At 46.7% G+C, this 14170-nt stretch overlaps 1 protein-coding gene across 1 annotated transcript; it reads left to right on the forward strand.

The window, feature by feature from the left end:
• The first annotated feature begins 6547 nt into the window (after positions 1–6547).
• On the forward strand, positions 6548–7486 carry LOC124229658 (olfactory receptor 6B2). Its single transcript, XM_046645017.1, has one exon. The coding sequence runs from the start codon at positions 6548–6550 to the stop codon at positions 7484–7486; it is 939 nt and encodes a 312-aa protein (XP_046500973.1).
• Positions 7487–14170: the final 6684 nt, after the last annotated feature.

Below are 14170 nucleotides of genomic sequence, written 5' to 3' on the forward strand. Positions count from 1 at the left end.
GCTAAGAATCTGGGGAGGAGGAGGTGGTCGTAGGTTGTCCAGGTGGGCCCTAAATGCAATGACAAGTGTCCCTGTAAGAGACACACAGGAGACTGGACACACAGTAGAGGAGGACCCCGTCTGATGACAGAGGCAGAGAGTAGAGGGATGCGGCCACAGGGCCAGGAAGCCTGGAGCCACCGAAGGCTGGAAAAGGAAGGGAGGACCCTGCCAGGGGGGCTCAGGCGGGATCTCGGCCCTCCCACTTTTGACTCTGGACTTGGAGCCTCTAGAACGGTGAGAGAATAAACTTCAGTTGTTGGAAGCTGGCCAGTTTGTGGTGCTCTGTTGTGGCGGCCCCAGGACACTATCCAGTGCAGATGAGAACAAGAATGTCCTGGGTGGGTGTAGGGAGAACGTGTGGGTGGGAGACACACTCACATCTGGCAGAACATTCCTAACAGAAGCAAGAGTGAGGAGTCCAGAAGCCCCGAGGCAGGAGGAGGGAGGCAAGCCCATCCTTGGGGGCCCTGGGTGGGACCAGAATGGGGAGGGTCAGAATGAGACCAGAGTGGAGACCCAGGCTCCACAGGTCCTCCCGTCTGGGTGTGTGGGACAGCGGAGTTTCCCAGCTGGGGAGGTCCTATGGGGCCTCTGACAGCTGAGTGGCCCATACACTGGCCACCCATGGCAAGGGCTCTGGCTCCCACCCCTCCAGCGTTGCAGATAGCCCACTCCGCCTCCTCCCACCGCCCGCCTGCAGATGGAGGTGCAGTTCCTTCGAAGCGTGGTCTCGCTCTTAGCACAGGCACATGCCTGACCTTTGCTGAATGTATGACCGAGGGCTGCCTCGGAGTCAGTGGCTCCCCAAGTTGGGAGTGAGGCAACACGGAGGTGTGTGGTGATGGAGCCAAACAAGGACCATAGGGCAGGGGCTCCACAGACTTGCCTGGGTGCCCTCAGCGGGCAGGGGCCAGCCCAGCCCCAGAGGCACAAAGACCCAGCTAATTGGCAGTGTGGGCAGCATCATCAGCATGGCGGGGTAATTGGACCCTGGAGTCCCCACCCTCTGGCAGAAAAAGCCACAGCTGTTCCTCTGCAGCTGCTCAATCATCCCGCTTCTCCAGAGTGTGTTTGAACCACGGCTGGACACTGTGGCCAGCCTGGGAGTCACCGGACACGGGGAGAAGCCACTCCCTGCTCCCGCAGGCAGCTGCAGCCATTCACAGTGAGGCTTCCAGAACTCCAGGTAGGAGGCAGCACTTCCTATGCTGATGCAGGACGGTTTTGCTACGAGATTTGAGCATCAGGCATGCCTCATACCATGGTGCACTGGGCGTATGTGTGTGTGTGTGTGTGTGACACCCCTTACCACGCATGCTCTCCACACCCAGCTTTGGGCAGGGACTGTGCAGAACTCCTCTCTGCAGGTTCCATGTGAGGACCCAGCAAAATGGCTCAAGGGTGCTCCATAAATGGCCCTTGTATCTATGGGTACTGTGCTGAGTACACATCTATGGATACTGTGTTGCACCTCAATTCCTAATATCACACCTGGCCTTACCCAACTGCCTCATGTGGACCAATCAGAGCAGAGGACACCTGCCCCCCCCCATCCTATGCAGGTTCCGTCCAGGTGTTCTGCCAGTTACAAGGGAGGTGGCTGCAGGTGGAGTCAGGGGGACTCTGCTGCAGTACCCTCTCATAGACCCCTAAAACACATCCTTCCTGGATAGAGGACTCTTCACTTTCCTCTCTCGGATTTTCTTAAAGGACCTGAGTTTGCATTTGCTGGTTAGGTGAAAACCTTCTCTCTATAGCATCTTAGAGAACTTGCTTCGAGGAGGGAACCCTGGGATCCCCCAAACCCATCCAGCCTCTCAGACTCCGTGCAGGGACCAGGGAGGAGCAACCACGTTGAAAATGCAGCCATTCTCAAAGCAACGTGGGACCCTGGAGCAGAAAAGACGCAAGAGGAAAACACAATGAACTGCAAAGGGAGCCTGGCGCTGAGTTGGTGAACACAGCGGCGTGAATCCATGGTTTGGACGAGTCTGCCTCGTTGTGTGAGATGTAACCTCAGATCTGGGGGATCCCTCTGCATGTCTCTGCAACTTGTTTACAAGTCCCAAAGCAGTCCGAAATAAAAAGCTTATTTACAAAGAAAATACAACCATCGTCCAGAGTTCAGGTGAAGTAGGACATGCTCTAAAGGGTCCTGAATTTGCAAATAAGTGCAATCTTTTATTTAACCAATCAACCTAGTGTTAATTAACCAAGTCATGAATGATCAGTTACCACTCTCCAGATAACCAGCACAAACCCAGGGGCCTCCACCATCCTGGGGTGAGGATCAGAGGCCGGAGCCCCCTAGACAACCCAGTGAATGAGCGGAGGCCACTGGTGATCGCTGCTCTTGCTGTAAAGGACGTGGTAGGTTTTGTTTGAAACCCTGGAGACAAGAGCAAGTCTTCTGAAGGTGGTCCTCAACTGGGACCTGCATGCTTGCGTTTTAAGGCAGGAATGGTCAGCACCTGCCAGGGGGAGACTGCCTTTGCATGCAAAGCTTGACCTTGACACGGGATACAGATGTATCTCTCCAGGGCAAAGCTGTACCTGGAGGCAATTCCTTTCTAGAAATTTCTTTTTCAGCCCAGACCTCTCCCCTCAACTCCAGACTTGTATAGCCAACCACCTACCATCACCATAGGATATCCAAGCAGAACCGCACGCCTCCCCAAAGCAGAGCCCCTGGATTATTGATCTCTTACGTGGTCCTCCCCTGCTCTTCCGACCTCATCAACGTCAGGTGTCCTGGGCCAAAAACCTGGGTCTCAGAGTCACCGCCTGCCATCAGCCCGGCAGCCCGCTTCTTGTCCCCGAACTGGCCACGCTCACTGCCTCTGGCCTTTGCACCTGCTCTTCCCTCTGTTTCCCGACTTCCCGGGACTCTCCTCATCACCACACTCAGACTCCGAGTGAGCGGTACCCCTTCCAGAAGGGCTGGCTCTGCTACTCCCCACTCCTGGCCGTGCGATGATGTAGGAGAGGAAAAAGTTTTCTTGGACTCTCTTAGGATCCCTGGCTGATCTGAAAACTACACTGAGCAAGACAGATGGACAGGAGAAAAGCATACACCCGTATTTAATATAAGTTAGACGTAACACAGGAGCCTTCATAAGGAAGTGAGGATCTGAAGAAACGGTTGAACCTGAGTATTCTTATGCTCGGTTTCACGAAGAGTGGACAGGGTGGAGGATTACGGTGGGGCGAAGTGTAATGAACCTCTGTAGCTTAGCAAGGCCTGTTGTCAGCATCCTTCTCAGCATCCTTTTGTCTTCAGAGATGAGGATGCTCCCTTCCTCGGGTGTAGGGAGGGCGCCTCTCCCATGACCTCTTCAGGGGAGAAGGTGGGGGAGGTCAGAGGGACCTTCCTGCTTGTGCCATTTTCTCAAACTCTTTCATCTTAAAATGTTCAATATGCTGAGGTGCTATATTTTGGGGTGCTTGTCCTGACCCCATCCACAGTGTTATTCCCCCCATTTTATTGCCTCCTGTGCCCCATCTCTGTGTCCACTCTGCCTCCCCAGCTAGAACATAATCCCCATCCAGGAGAGCTGCATCTCCCACCTGGCTCCCAGCACGTGTTCAAGAAATATGTCTCAAATAAAAGAAAAATAGGCCAGTGAGAAGGATGCAAGAAACTTGCGAAATCCGAGTCATTCTCATGAGAGTCAGCTTGGCAAGATGGGGACTCCCTCCCAGACTGAGACGGGGCGGCCAGGAGACAAAGGCCGGGAAGTGCCCGGGAGTCTGGGGGCCTCCACATCAGCTTCTCAGCAGGCTCGTGACTGTTGGCATGCACTGGGCACGCAGGTTCTTGTGGAAGATTGTCGTCACGTGCAAATCAAGATGCTACGCCTGGGTTATTTTACATGCCCACAGGACTCTAGTGAGCCGTCCTTTCCTGTGGCACCCTCCGTCAGGAGTTCCCCTCGAGACCAGCCCAAGGGTGGGTGTTACGGGGACCTCTAGTCGTGGTAACAGCTCCCATCTGTCGAGTGGCCACCACCTGCAGGCTCTGTTTGAAACGCTCAGGATCCGTTTCCTCCTCATTGCAGGGTGGTCAGGTGGGTGCTGCTGTTCATATTTCATGGACAAAGACACGGAGGACCCCTGAGGTTAAGTGATGTGCCCCAGGAGTCATCCCAGGGATGGCATGAGGGTAGCAGGGTCCAGGAGCCCAGGAACGGGGCCTGAGGCTGCTTTGCTGGACTGGAGAGGAGAGGAGAGGTGTGGCAAAGGCCGTCACCATGCCAGATGGAGGTGGCTCTGCCAAGGAGCAAGGAGTGCAGTGGGCCAGGTGGGAAGGGCTGAGGGCAGCAGGGAACAACGCACAGAGCTGCCCTGCTGCAGGGGGGCAGTAGATGCAGGCAGAGAAGGTGTTCTGCTCGCAGCTCAGGGCCTGCCCTGGGTGGTGCCGCCTGCCGTCGGGGAGGCTCCATGAGAAGCCGCCTCCATGCTTGTGCCAGCATCCGTCCTGGGTGTTTTGTAGGAAGTGGTCTGGTCAGCCTCCCTGCTGCCTGTAACAAGCCCCTGTGCCTGCCTGGGGGCCCGCCCTGATGCCCCTCCCTGACGGCCACCCTAGTTTAGGACCCTCCCCAGCTGGGAGCGGCCACACAGTCTGCTCTTCACTGGTCTCCCCAGATGACCCAGTGAGAACAGTCCCAGCTGTGGCCGGGTCACAGTCACCCACCCTGTGGGTCTGGTCTCCCAGAGCCCAGCAGCCCTTCCCCCGTGCCTTCTCCACATGCCCCCTGTGGTTCAGTCCAATTTGGGGTTCTGCTCTGGTTGGCTGGTGGCCCCGACCTCTTGCCCAGCCCCTTCCCTTCCTGCTCAGCGTCTGCTAGACTGACTTGAAGGAACCTTCCAGGTCTGTGACAGAGGCTCATGTGGCTCTGGGAGCCGCCCATGTCCCTGCTCTGTGTGTGTCCCCTCAGACTTGGGGGTCTGCCCAGACAGTCCTGTACTAATGTGTGCCCTGGGCTCGGAGCCCTGGGTCTCGCCCCTGCCTGTGCATCCTGCCCCTCTGTGTCCACCGCTGATGCCTGGACCCCATTCCCGCTCCCGCAGTGTGCTTCCTCTTGCACTCCAGTGGCTCCCAGCAGGGGAAACTGCGTCAGCACAAGGCGATACCCAAGGCTTGTTTTCCTTTCTATTTCCGCTCTTTGGTTTGTTTATATTTATCTTTGCCAGCGTGTGACTGTGGACAGTGTTTAAAGCTGAGTCACGGCAGCCCTTCTCCACCACATTCTTGGGTTCATTCTTCTTCACACACCCGCTGGGTCACACACTTTCAGACCCCCGCCCCAGGCCACACACCGAGGGGCAGAGACAGAGGCCAGGGCAGGTGTGGCTGGAAAGGTCGCAGTGCTGGCTGTATGGACCCCCAGCTGCATCCCAGCCCCGACTTCCCCACAGCTGCATTATCACCCTTCAGAGCCCCTGGGTCCTTGGCCACGGCGTCTCTCCCTTACTGAGCCCACTCGAAGGCAGTGCCCGGTCCTCCGTCCTCTGTTCTCCGCGTCTCTCCTGACCCACGGCCGCAGCCTTGAGGGCCTCCTCTCCGTCTCCTGCAGAGCATCCAGCCCAGGCTCTGCTCCAGGGGCTGCCAGGGGATTCTGCTGGCCTCGTGCCCCAGGGTCCACGCTTCCCAGCACCGCTGCAGTTGGCTCTGGTCGGGAAAAGAGGGACATCTCCGTGTGAGTGGGTGTGTGTAAGTGTCTGTATGTGTAGGTGAGGGTGTGTAAGCACGTTTGTGAGTGTATATATGGGTGTGTGTGAGCAACTGTGTGTATAGTGTGTGTGTAAAACTGTGCAACTCTGTGTGTGTGTGTGTGTGTGTGTGTGTGGCTTGGGGTGGGGTGGGAGCAGCAGGTCACACCCCCGGAGAATGGAGACCCTTGCTCCTTTGCAGCAGCTCTCGTGGCCCTGACACCTCTTCCTCCAGCGAGGGTGGTAGCATGACCACATTTAGAACGGGCTGCCTTCTCCGTGAAGAAGTCTCCGTGCCGTGGCAAAACACAGCAGAGAGCCAGCACCAGCCTGGCCATCTCAAACATTTAGGGCGAAGATTAGATAAAATAAGCCTTTGTCTTGATTCGTTGTGATTGAGGTGGTGGCTGGGGAAGCCAAGGTGCACGTTTGCTTGTTAAATGAGGCCCCGTAACTGACACCCGAGAAGAAACCAGTCAGGCTCCCAGCTACCCTCCCGATGGGCTGCAAACGCCCTCTTTTATCAAGTCCTAAACAGCCGTTCCTCTGCGTACCCTCCCTCCCTGTGTCCTGCTGTGTTATTAGATCCACATGCAACCAGGCAGGGCCCTTCTACTTGAAAACATGGCCAGTAAACATATCATTGCTCTTCCCTGCTGCTTGTGGAGCCAGGCATCCGATTTGGGGGCCAAAAACACCTACAGGCTGAGCTGTGCTTTCTCCCCGCAGCGGCCCCCAGCCCCTCACTCTGGCGCGGTGGTGTTTTGCAGGCCCAGGCTCCCAGCGCGGAAGAATGAGGGGAGAGAATGTAACCAAGGTCAGCGCTTTTGTCCTGCTGGGCTTCCCCACGGCCCCCCGGCTGCAGTACGCGCTCTTCCTCCTCTTCCTGCTCACCTGCCTCTTTGTCCTGGTGGAGAACCTGGCCGTCATCGTCACCGTCTGGAGCAGCGCCACCCTCCACAGGCCCATGTACTACTTTCTGAGCTCCATGTCCTTCCTGGAGATCTGGTATGTGTCTGACATCATCCCCAAGATGCTGGACGGTTTTCTCCTGCAGCGGAAACGCATCTCCTTCATTGGGTGCATGGCTCAGCTGTATTTCTTCAGCTCCCTGGTGTGCACCGAGTGTGTCCTCCTGGCCTCCATGGCCTACGACCGCTACGTGGCCATCTGCCATCCCCTGCGCTACCAAGTCATCATGACCACGGGGCTCTGCATCCAGCTGGTGGTCTTCTCCTTTGTGAGCGGCTTCTCCATCTCCGTGATCAAGGTCTACTTTATCTCCAGCGCCACGTTCTGTGGCTCCAATGTCCTGAACCAGTTCTTCTGTGACATTTCCCCCATCCTCAAACTGGCCTGCACAGACTTCTCGACCGCAGAGCTGGTCGACTTCATCCTGGCCTTCATCATCCTGGTGTTCCCGCTCATGGCCACCGTGCTGTCCTACGGACACATCGCCCTGGCTGTCCTGCGCATCCCCTCGGGCATCAGCCGTTGGAGAGCCTTCTCCACCTGTGCCTCCCACCTCACCGTGGTCACCATCTTTTACATGGCCATGATCTTCATGTATGTCCGGCCCCAGGCCATTGACACACGGAGCTCCAACAAGCTCATCTCTGCTGTTTACACAGTCCTCACTCCAATAATCAACCCTTTGATCTATTGTCTGAGGAACAAAGAATTTAAGGATGCCTTGAGAAGGGCTCTGGGCTTAGGTCAACCTTCACAGTAAGACAATTGAAAGTCCTAGAATCTAATCTGTGGAATAATAAAATAACATCTTATATGGCACTTTATGCGCTTTAAAGTAAATAAATGAAATTTAGCAAATCTACAGGACAGCACACAAATAATAAGCTTTATCTGGATGTGTTTTCACAAAATGACCAGATTCATGTAACCAGCGCCCAGATCAAGAATTAGAAGCAACCCTCGCACCCCCTGTACCAAGATTACCACTACCCTGACTTCTAACCAGATACTAGTTTTGGTGTTTTTGAGGTTTTTATGAATGAAATCATGATGGATGCTTTTATGTTCAGCTTTTTTCATTCAATACAATGCTTGAGTGAATCCTTGATGTTTTGCATGTAGCAAGAATTCATGCATATAACATATAATATTCCATTGTACATTTCGGCATTTTCCTGTTGTGGACAGTATTACGGATGCCGTCTATTATGGATGGTGCTGCTGTAAACCTTCTGGTCCACGTCTTTTCACTAATGTAGGTTTTGTGAGCAGTGTGCTGGGCTAGACCTAGGCACATGCAGGCCACCCCTGTAACTGCTGCAAAAGAAACTGCAAAACTGTTTTCCAAGGTGGGTGCACCAATTTTCACTCCCACCAGCAGTGTATGAGAATTCCAGTGGCTCCATGTCCTGACCAGCACTTGGTATTATGAGTATTTTTCAATTTAGCCATTCTTCTGGGGTTGGAATGGTGTCCCACTCTGACTTTAATTTGCATTGCCCCTGTGACAAATGCTGTGAGCACCTTTTTAACATTTAGAGGTTTTCTCCTTTTGGACATGCCCTTTCTAAAGTACCTCTTCAATCAAGTGTTTTCTCTATACTTATATTGAGTCTCTTTTTCTTTTTAACATGGAGGCGGTCTTATATATTCTGGATACACACCCTCCGTTGGTTATATTTATGACAAAAATGTCCTAGGTTCTGGGCTTGCCTTTTCATTCTCTTAATGGTGTCTTTTGATGAAGAGTTCTTTATTTTGATGTACAATTTGTCCATTTCCCCTTTGTAGTTAATTGTTTATTTTTTGTTTAAGAAATATTCGCCTACTCCAAGGTCATGAAGATATTCTGTTTAATTCTAGAAACTTTATTGTTTTACCTTTCATGTTTAGATTTACAATCCATCTGAAATTAATTTTTATATGTGGTATGAGATACCGGTCAAAATTCATTCTTTTCTATATGGATATCAAATTGACCCAGCACCCACCATTTATTGAAAGGACCATGCTTTATGTTCTGTGATGTCACCCTCTTCATAAACCAAATGGCCATTTATCTTTCTATCATCTATCTATCTATCTGTCTGTCTATCTATCTATCTATCTATCTATATCTATCTGTCTATCTATCTATCTATCTATCTATCTATCTATCTATCTCTATATCTCTCTATCATCCATCTATCTATCCTCTATCTATCTATCTATCTATCCTCTATCTACCTATCTGTCTATCTATCTATCTAATCTATCTATCTATCTATCTATCTATCTATCTATCTATCTATCTATCTATCTATCTATCTATCTATCTATCTATCTCTCTATCATCCATCTATCTATCCTCTATCTATCCATCTATCTATCCTCTATCTACCTATCTATCTATCTATCTATCCTCTATCTATCTATCTACCTACCTGCCTATCATCCACCTATCCTCATCTTCTTTTGGACTCCTTATTCTGTCCCATTTGTCTATTTGTCTCTTCTTGCACCAATACCATGCTCTTGTAATCACTATAACTTTTCATATATCTTGATATCTGGTCATACGTCTTTCGTCCTTGTTCTTGTTCTTCAAGATTTCCTTGGTTATTCTTAGCCCTTCCCAGCTGAGGGGTGGGAGGATATACATTTTAGAATCAGTTTGTCAATTTCAACAAAAGAAAAATTTGTTAGGTTTTTATTGGGATTGCTTTGAATCTATAGATTATTTTGGAGATAACTGTCATCTGTACAATTTTGAGACTTTTAATCCAAGAACAAAGCATATCTCTCTATTCATTTACAACTTCTTCAATTTCTCAAAACTGTTTTGTGGTTTTCAGTGTAGGGAATCTTTCACATCTTTCTGGGTATTTGAGTTTTTTTTAAAGTTCTAACACAAATGGTATCTTTTTAAATTTTTACTCATTTTTAATTTATTTTCTCTCATTTAGGTCATAACAGTTTATAACATTGTGAAATTTCAATGTACATTATGATTTGTCAGTCACCATATATATGTGCCCCTTCACCCCTTGTGCCCACCCTTTTCCCCACCAACCCTCTTCCCCCGGTAACTACTAAACTGTTCTCTTTGTCTGTGTGTTTGCTTACCTTCCACATATGAGTGAAATAAAAACATGGTGTTCGTCTTTCTCTGTCTGGCTTATTTCGCTTAACATAATACACTCAAGGTCTATCCATGTTGTTGTGAATGGAACAATTTTGTCTTACTTTATAGCTGAGTGGTATTCCATTGTAAATATATATACCACATCTTCTTTATCCAATCATTAGTCGATGGGCACTTGAGTTGCTTCCATGTCTTAGCTATTGTGAATAATGCTGCAATGAACATAGGGATGCATAAGTCTCCTTGTATTGTTGATTTCAAGTTCTTTGGATAAATACCAAGTAGCAGGATAGCTGGGTCATATGGTAGTTCTATTTTTAATTTTTTGAGAAATGTCCATACTGTTTTCCATAGCGGCTGCACCAGTTTGCATTCCCACCAGCCGTGTACGAGGGTTCCCTTTTCTCCACAACCTCTCCAACACTTGCTATTTTTTGTCTTGGTGATTATAGCCATTCTAACAGATGTACGGTGCTAAGCATAGTTTTGATTTCTATGATTTCCCTGAGGACTAGTGATGTTGAACATCTTTTCATGTGCCTATTGGCCATCTGTATATCTTCTTTGGAAAAATGTCTGTTCATATCCTCTGCCCATTTTTTTGATCAGGTTGTTTGTTTTTTCATTGTTCAGTTGTGTGAGTTCTTTTTATATCATGGCTATTAACCCCTTGTCAGATATATGATTTGCAAATATTTTCTCCCACTTGGTGGGTTGTCTTTCTGTTTTGATCCTGGGTTCCTTTGCCTTGCTGAAGCTCTTTAGTCTGATGAAGTCAGACTTGTTTATTTTTTCTTCTGTTTCCCTTGTCCCAGTAGATATGGTATTCAAAATGAGCCTTTTAAGACCAATGTCAAAGAGGGTACCGTCTACATTTTCTTCTAAAAGTTTTGTGGTTTCAGGTCTTCCCTTGAAGTCTTTGATCCATTCTGAGTTTATTTTTGTGTATGGTGAAAGATAATGGTCTACTTTCATTCTTTTGCATGTGGCTGTCCAGTTTTCCCAACACCATTTATTGAAGAGACTTTCCTTTCTCCATTGTATGTTCTTAGCACCTTTGTTGAAGATTTTCTGTCCATAGATGTGTGATTTTTTTTTCTGGGCTTTCAGTTCTGTTCCATTGATCTGTGTACTTATTTTTGTACCAGTACCATGCTGTTTTGATTACTATGGCTTTGTAGTATATTTTGAAGTCAGGGATTGTGATGCCTCCAGCTCTGTTCTTTTTTCTCAGGATTACTTTAGCTATTCAGGGTCTTTTGTTGCCCCCTATGAATTTTAGAATTCTTTGCTCTGTTTCCGTGAAGAATGCCATTGGGATTCTGATTGGGATTGTACTGAACCTGTAGATTGCTTTAGGTAGTATGGACATTTTAACTATGTCAATTCTTGCAATCCATGTCCATGGAATATCTTCCCATTTCTTTATGTCACCATCAATTTCTTTCAGTAATGACTTATAGTTTTCATTGTATAGGTCTTTCACCTTCTTGGTTAAATTTATTCCTAGATATTTTATTCTATTTTTTGTGATTGTAAATGGGATTTTATTCTTGAGTTCTCTTTCTGTTAGTTTGTTATTAGAGTATAGAAATGCAACTGATTTTTGTAAGTTGATTTTGTACTCTGCAACTTTGCTGTAGGTGTTGATTATTTCTAACAGTTCTCCAATAGATTCTTTAGGGTTTTCTCTATAAAAAATCATGTCATCTGCAAACAACGAGAGTTTCACTGCTTCATTGCTTATTTGGATTCCTTTTATTTCTTTTTCTTGCTTAATTGTTCTGGCCAAAACCTCCAGTTCTGTGTTGAATAAGAATGGTGAGCGTGGGCACCCTTGTCTTGTTGCTGTTCTCAGAGGGATGGCTTCCAGTTTTCCCCATTGAGTATGATGTTAGCTGTGGGTTTGTTATATACAGCCTTTATTATGTTGAGGTAATTTCCTTCTATATCTATTTTATTGAGAGTTTTTTTTATCATAAATGGATGTTGGATCTTCTCAGATGTTTTCTCTGCATCTATTGAGATTATCATGTTGTTTTTATTCCTCATTTTGTTAATGTGGTGTATCACATTGATGGATTTTCAGATGTTCCCTGTGTCCCGGTTGATCATGGTGTATGATCTTTTTAATGTATTGCTGTATTCAGTTTACCAATATTTAGTTGAGAATTTTTGCATCTATGTTCATATTGACTTGTAATTTTCCTTCTTTGTGTTGTCCATGTCTGGCTTTGGTTTCAGGGTATCAGAGCGATGTTGGCCTCATAGAATAGGTTAGGAAATGTTCCCTCTTCCTCAATTTTTTGGAATAGTTTGAGAAGGATAGGTAATAAATCTTCTTTGAATGTTTGATGGAGTTGTCCCAAGAAGCTGTCTTGTCCTGGACTTTTGTTTTTTGGGAGGTTTTTGATTACTGTTTCAATCTCTTTACTTGTGATTGGTCTATTCAAATTCTCTATTTCTTCTTGATTCACTTTTGCGAGGTTGTAAGACTCTAAGAATTTATCCATTTCTTCTAGATTGTCCAATTTGTTGGCATATAGTTTTTCACAGTATTCTCTTATAATCTTTTGACTCTCTGTGCTATCTGTTGTAATTTTTCCTTTTTCATTTCTAATTTTATTTATTTGAGCTTTCTTTTTTTTTTTATTAGTGAGTCTGGCTAAGGATTTGTCAATTTTGTTTATCTTCTCAAAGAACCAGCTCTTTGTTTCATTGATCATTTCCACTGTCTTTTTTGTTTCAATTTCATTTATTTCTGCTCTAATTTTTATTATTTCCCTCCTTCTGAGTTTGGGCTTTGTTTATTCTTCTTTATCTAATTCTGTTAGGTGTGGTTTAAGATTGCTTATTTGAGACATTTCTTGTTTCTTAAGGTGGGCGTGTATTGCTTTGAATTTCCCTCTTAGGACTGCTTTAGCTGCATCCCATATGAGTTGGTATGGTATGTTTTCATTTTCACTAGTCTCCAGGTATTTTTTGATTTCTCCCTTAATTCCTTCAATGATCCATTGGTTATTCAGTAGCATGTTGTTTAGTCTCCACATCTTTGTCCCTTTCCCAGCTTTTTTCTTGTAGTTGATTTCGTTTCATAGCATTATGGCCAGAAAAGATCCTTGATATGATTTCAATCTTCTTAAATTTATTGAGACTTGCCTTGTTTTCCAACATATGGTGTATCCTTGAGAATGTTCCACGTGCACTTGAGAAGAATGTGTATTCTGCTGTTTTTGGATGGAGTGTTCTATATATATTTATAAAGTCCATCTGGTCTAGACTTTCATTTAATTCCACTAATTCCTTGTTGACTTTCTGTCTGAATGATCTATCCATTGATGTAATTGGGATGTTGAGGTCCTCTATATTACTGTGTTGTTGTTAATATCTCCTTATGGTTTGTTAATAGTTGCTTTATGTACTTTGATGCTCCTGTGTTGGGTGCATAAATATTTGTAATTTGTGTCTCTGCTCTAATTATTTGTTCAGTGTTTACCGTTAGGTTTGTATAAAATATCTCGTAGAGAAGATAGTCCATTTTCTCATAGCCTCTTATGTCCATAGACTAAGCTGATTCCATCCCTTTCCTCTTCTCCTTCTAAGTTATTATTGTCATATATTATTCCATCTTGTGTTGTGACTTTGTGGTTAAAATGACGAGAATGTATTTATTTTTGGTGTTTTCCTTCCCTTTATCTTTAATGTTATCATTAAGTGGTTGCTAATGTGTTCTGATAGACAGCTGCATTCTCTGATTTTTTTTCTGCTTTTTTCTCCCCAATCCCCTGCAGCACACAGTTCTGTATTTTTAGCTGTGGGTCCTTCTAGTTGTGTCATGTGGGACACCGCCTCAACATGGCCTGATGAGTGGTGCCATGTCTGTGCCCAGGATCTGAACCATTGAAACCCTTGGCTGCCGAAATGCAGTGTGCGAACTTAACCATGGCCACGGGGCAGGCTCCCTGCATTTTCTGATTTTGCCTACCTATTCATCTCCTTGCTCAGGGCTTTGCAGCCCCAAGAATTTTTGTTTTCAGGTATGAGGGTCTTCTTGAGAACTTTTGTAGGAGGGGTCTTGTGGCAATGAACTGCCTTAGCTTTTGTTTATCTGGGCAAGTTTTTATTTCTGCATGACAACTGAAGGTCATTTTCTCTGGATAGAGTATTCTTGGCTGAAAGTTTTTGTCTTTCAGAATTTCAAATATATCATTCCACTCTCTCCTAGCCTGTAAGGTTTCTGCTGAGAAATCCAGTGAAAGCCCAATAGGGGTTCCTTTGTAAGTTATTTTCTTCTGCCTTGCCGTCCTTAATATTTTTTCT

This window comes from Equus quagga, chromosome 17 (assembly GCF_021613505.1).
Source record: "Equus quagga isolate Etosha38 chromosome 17, UCLA_HA_Equagga_1.0, whole genome shotgun sequence".
Classification (NCBI taxonomy): Eukaryota; Metazoa; Chordata; class Mammalia; order Perissodactyla; family Equidae; genus Equus; species Equus quagga.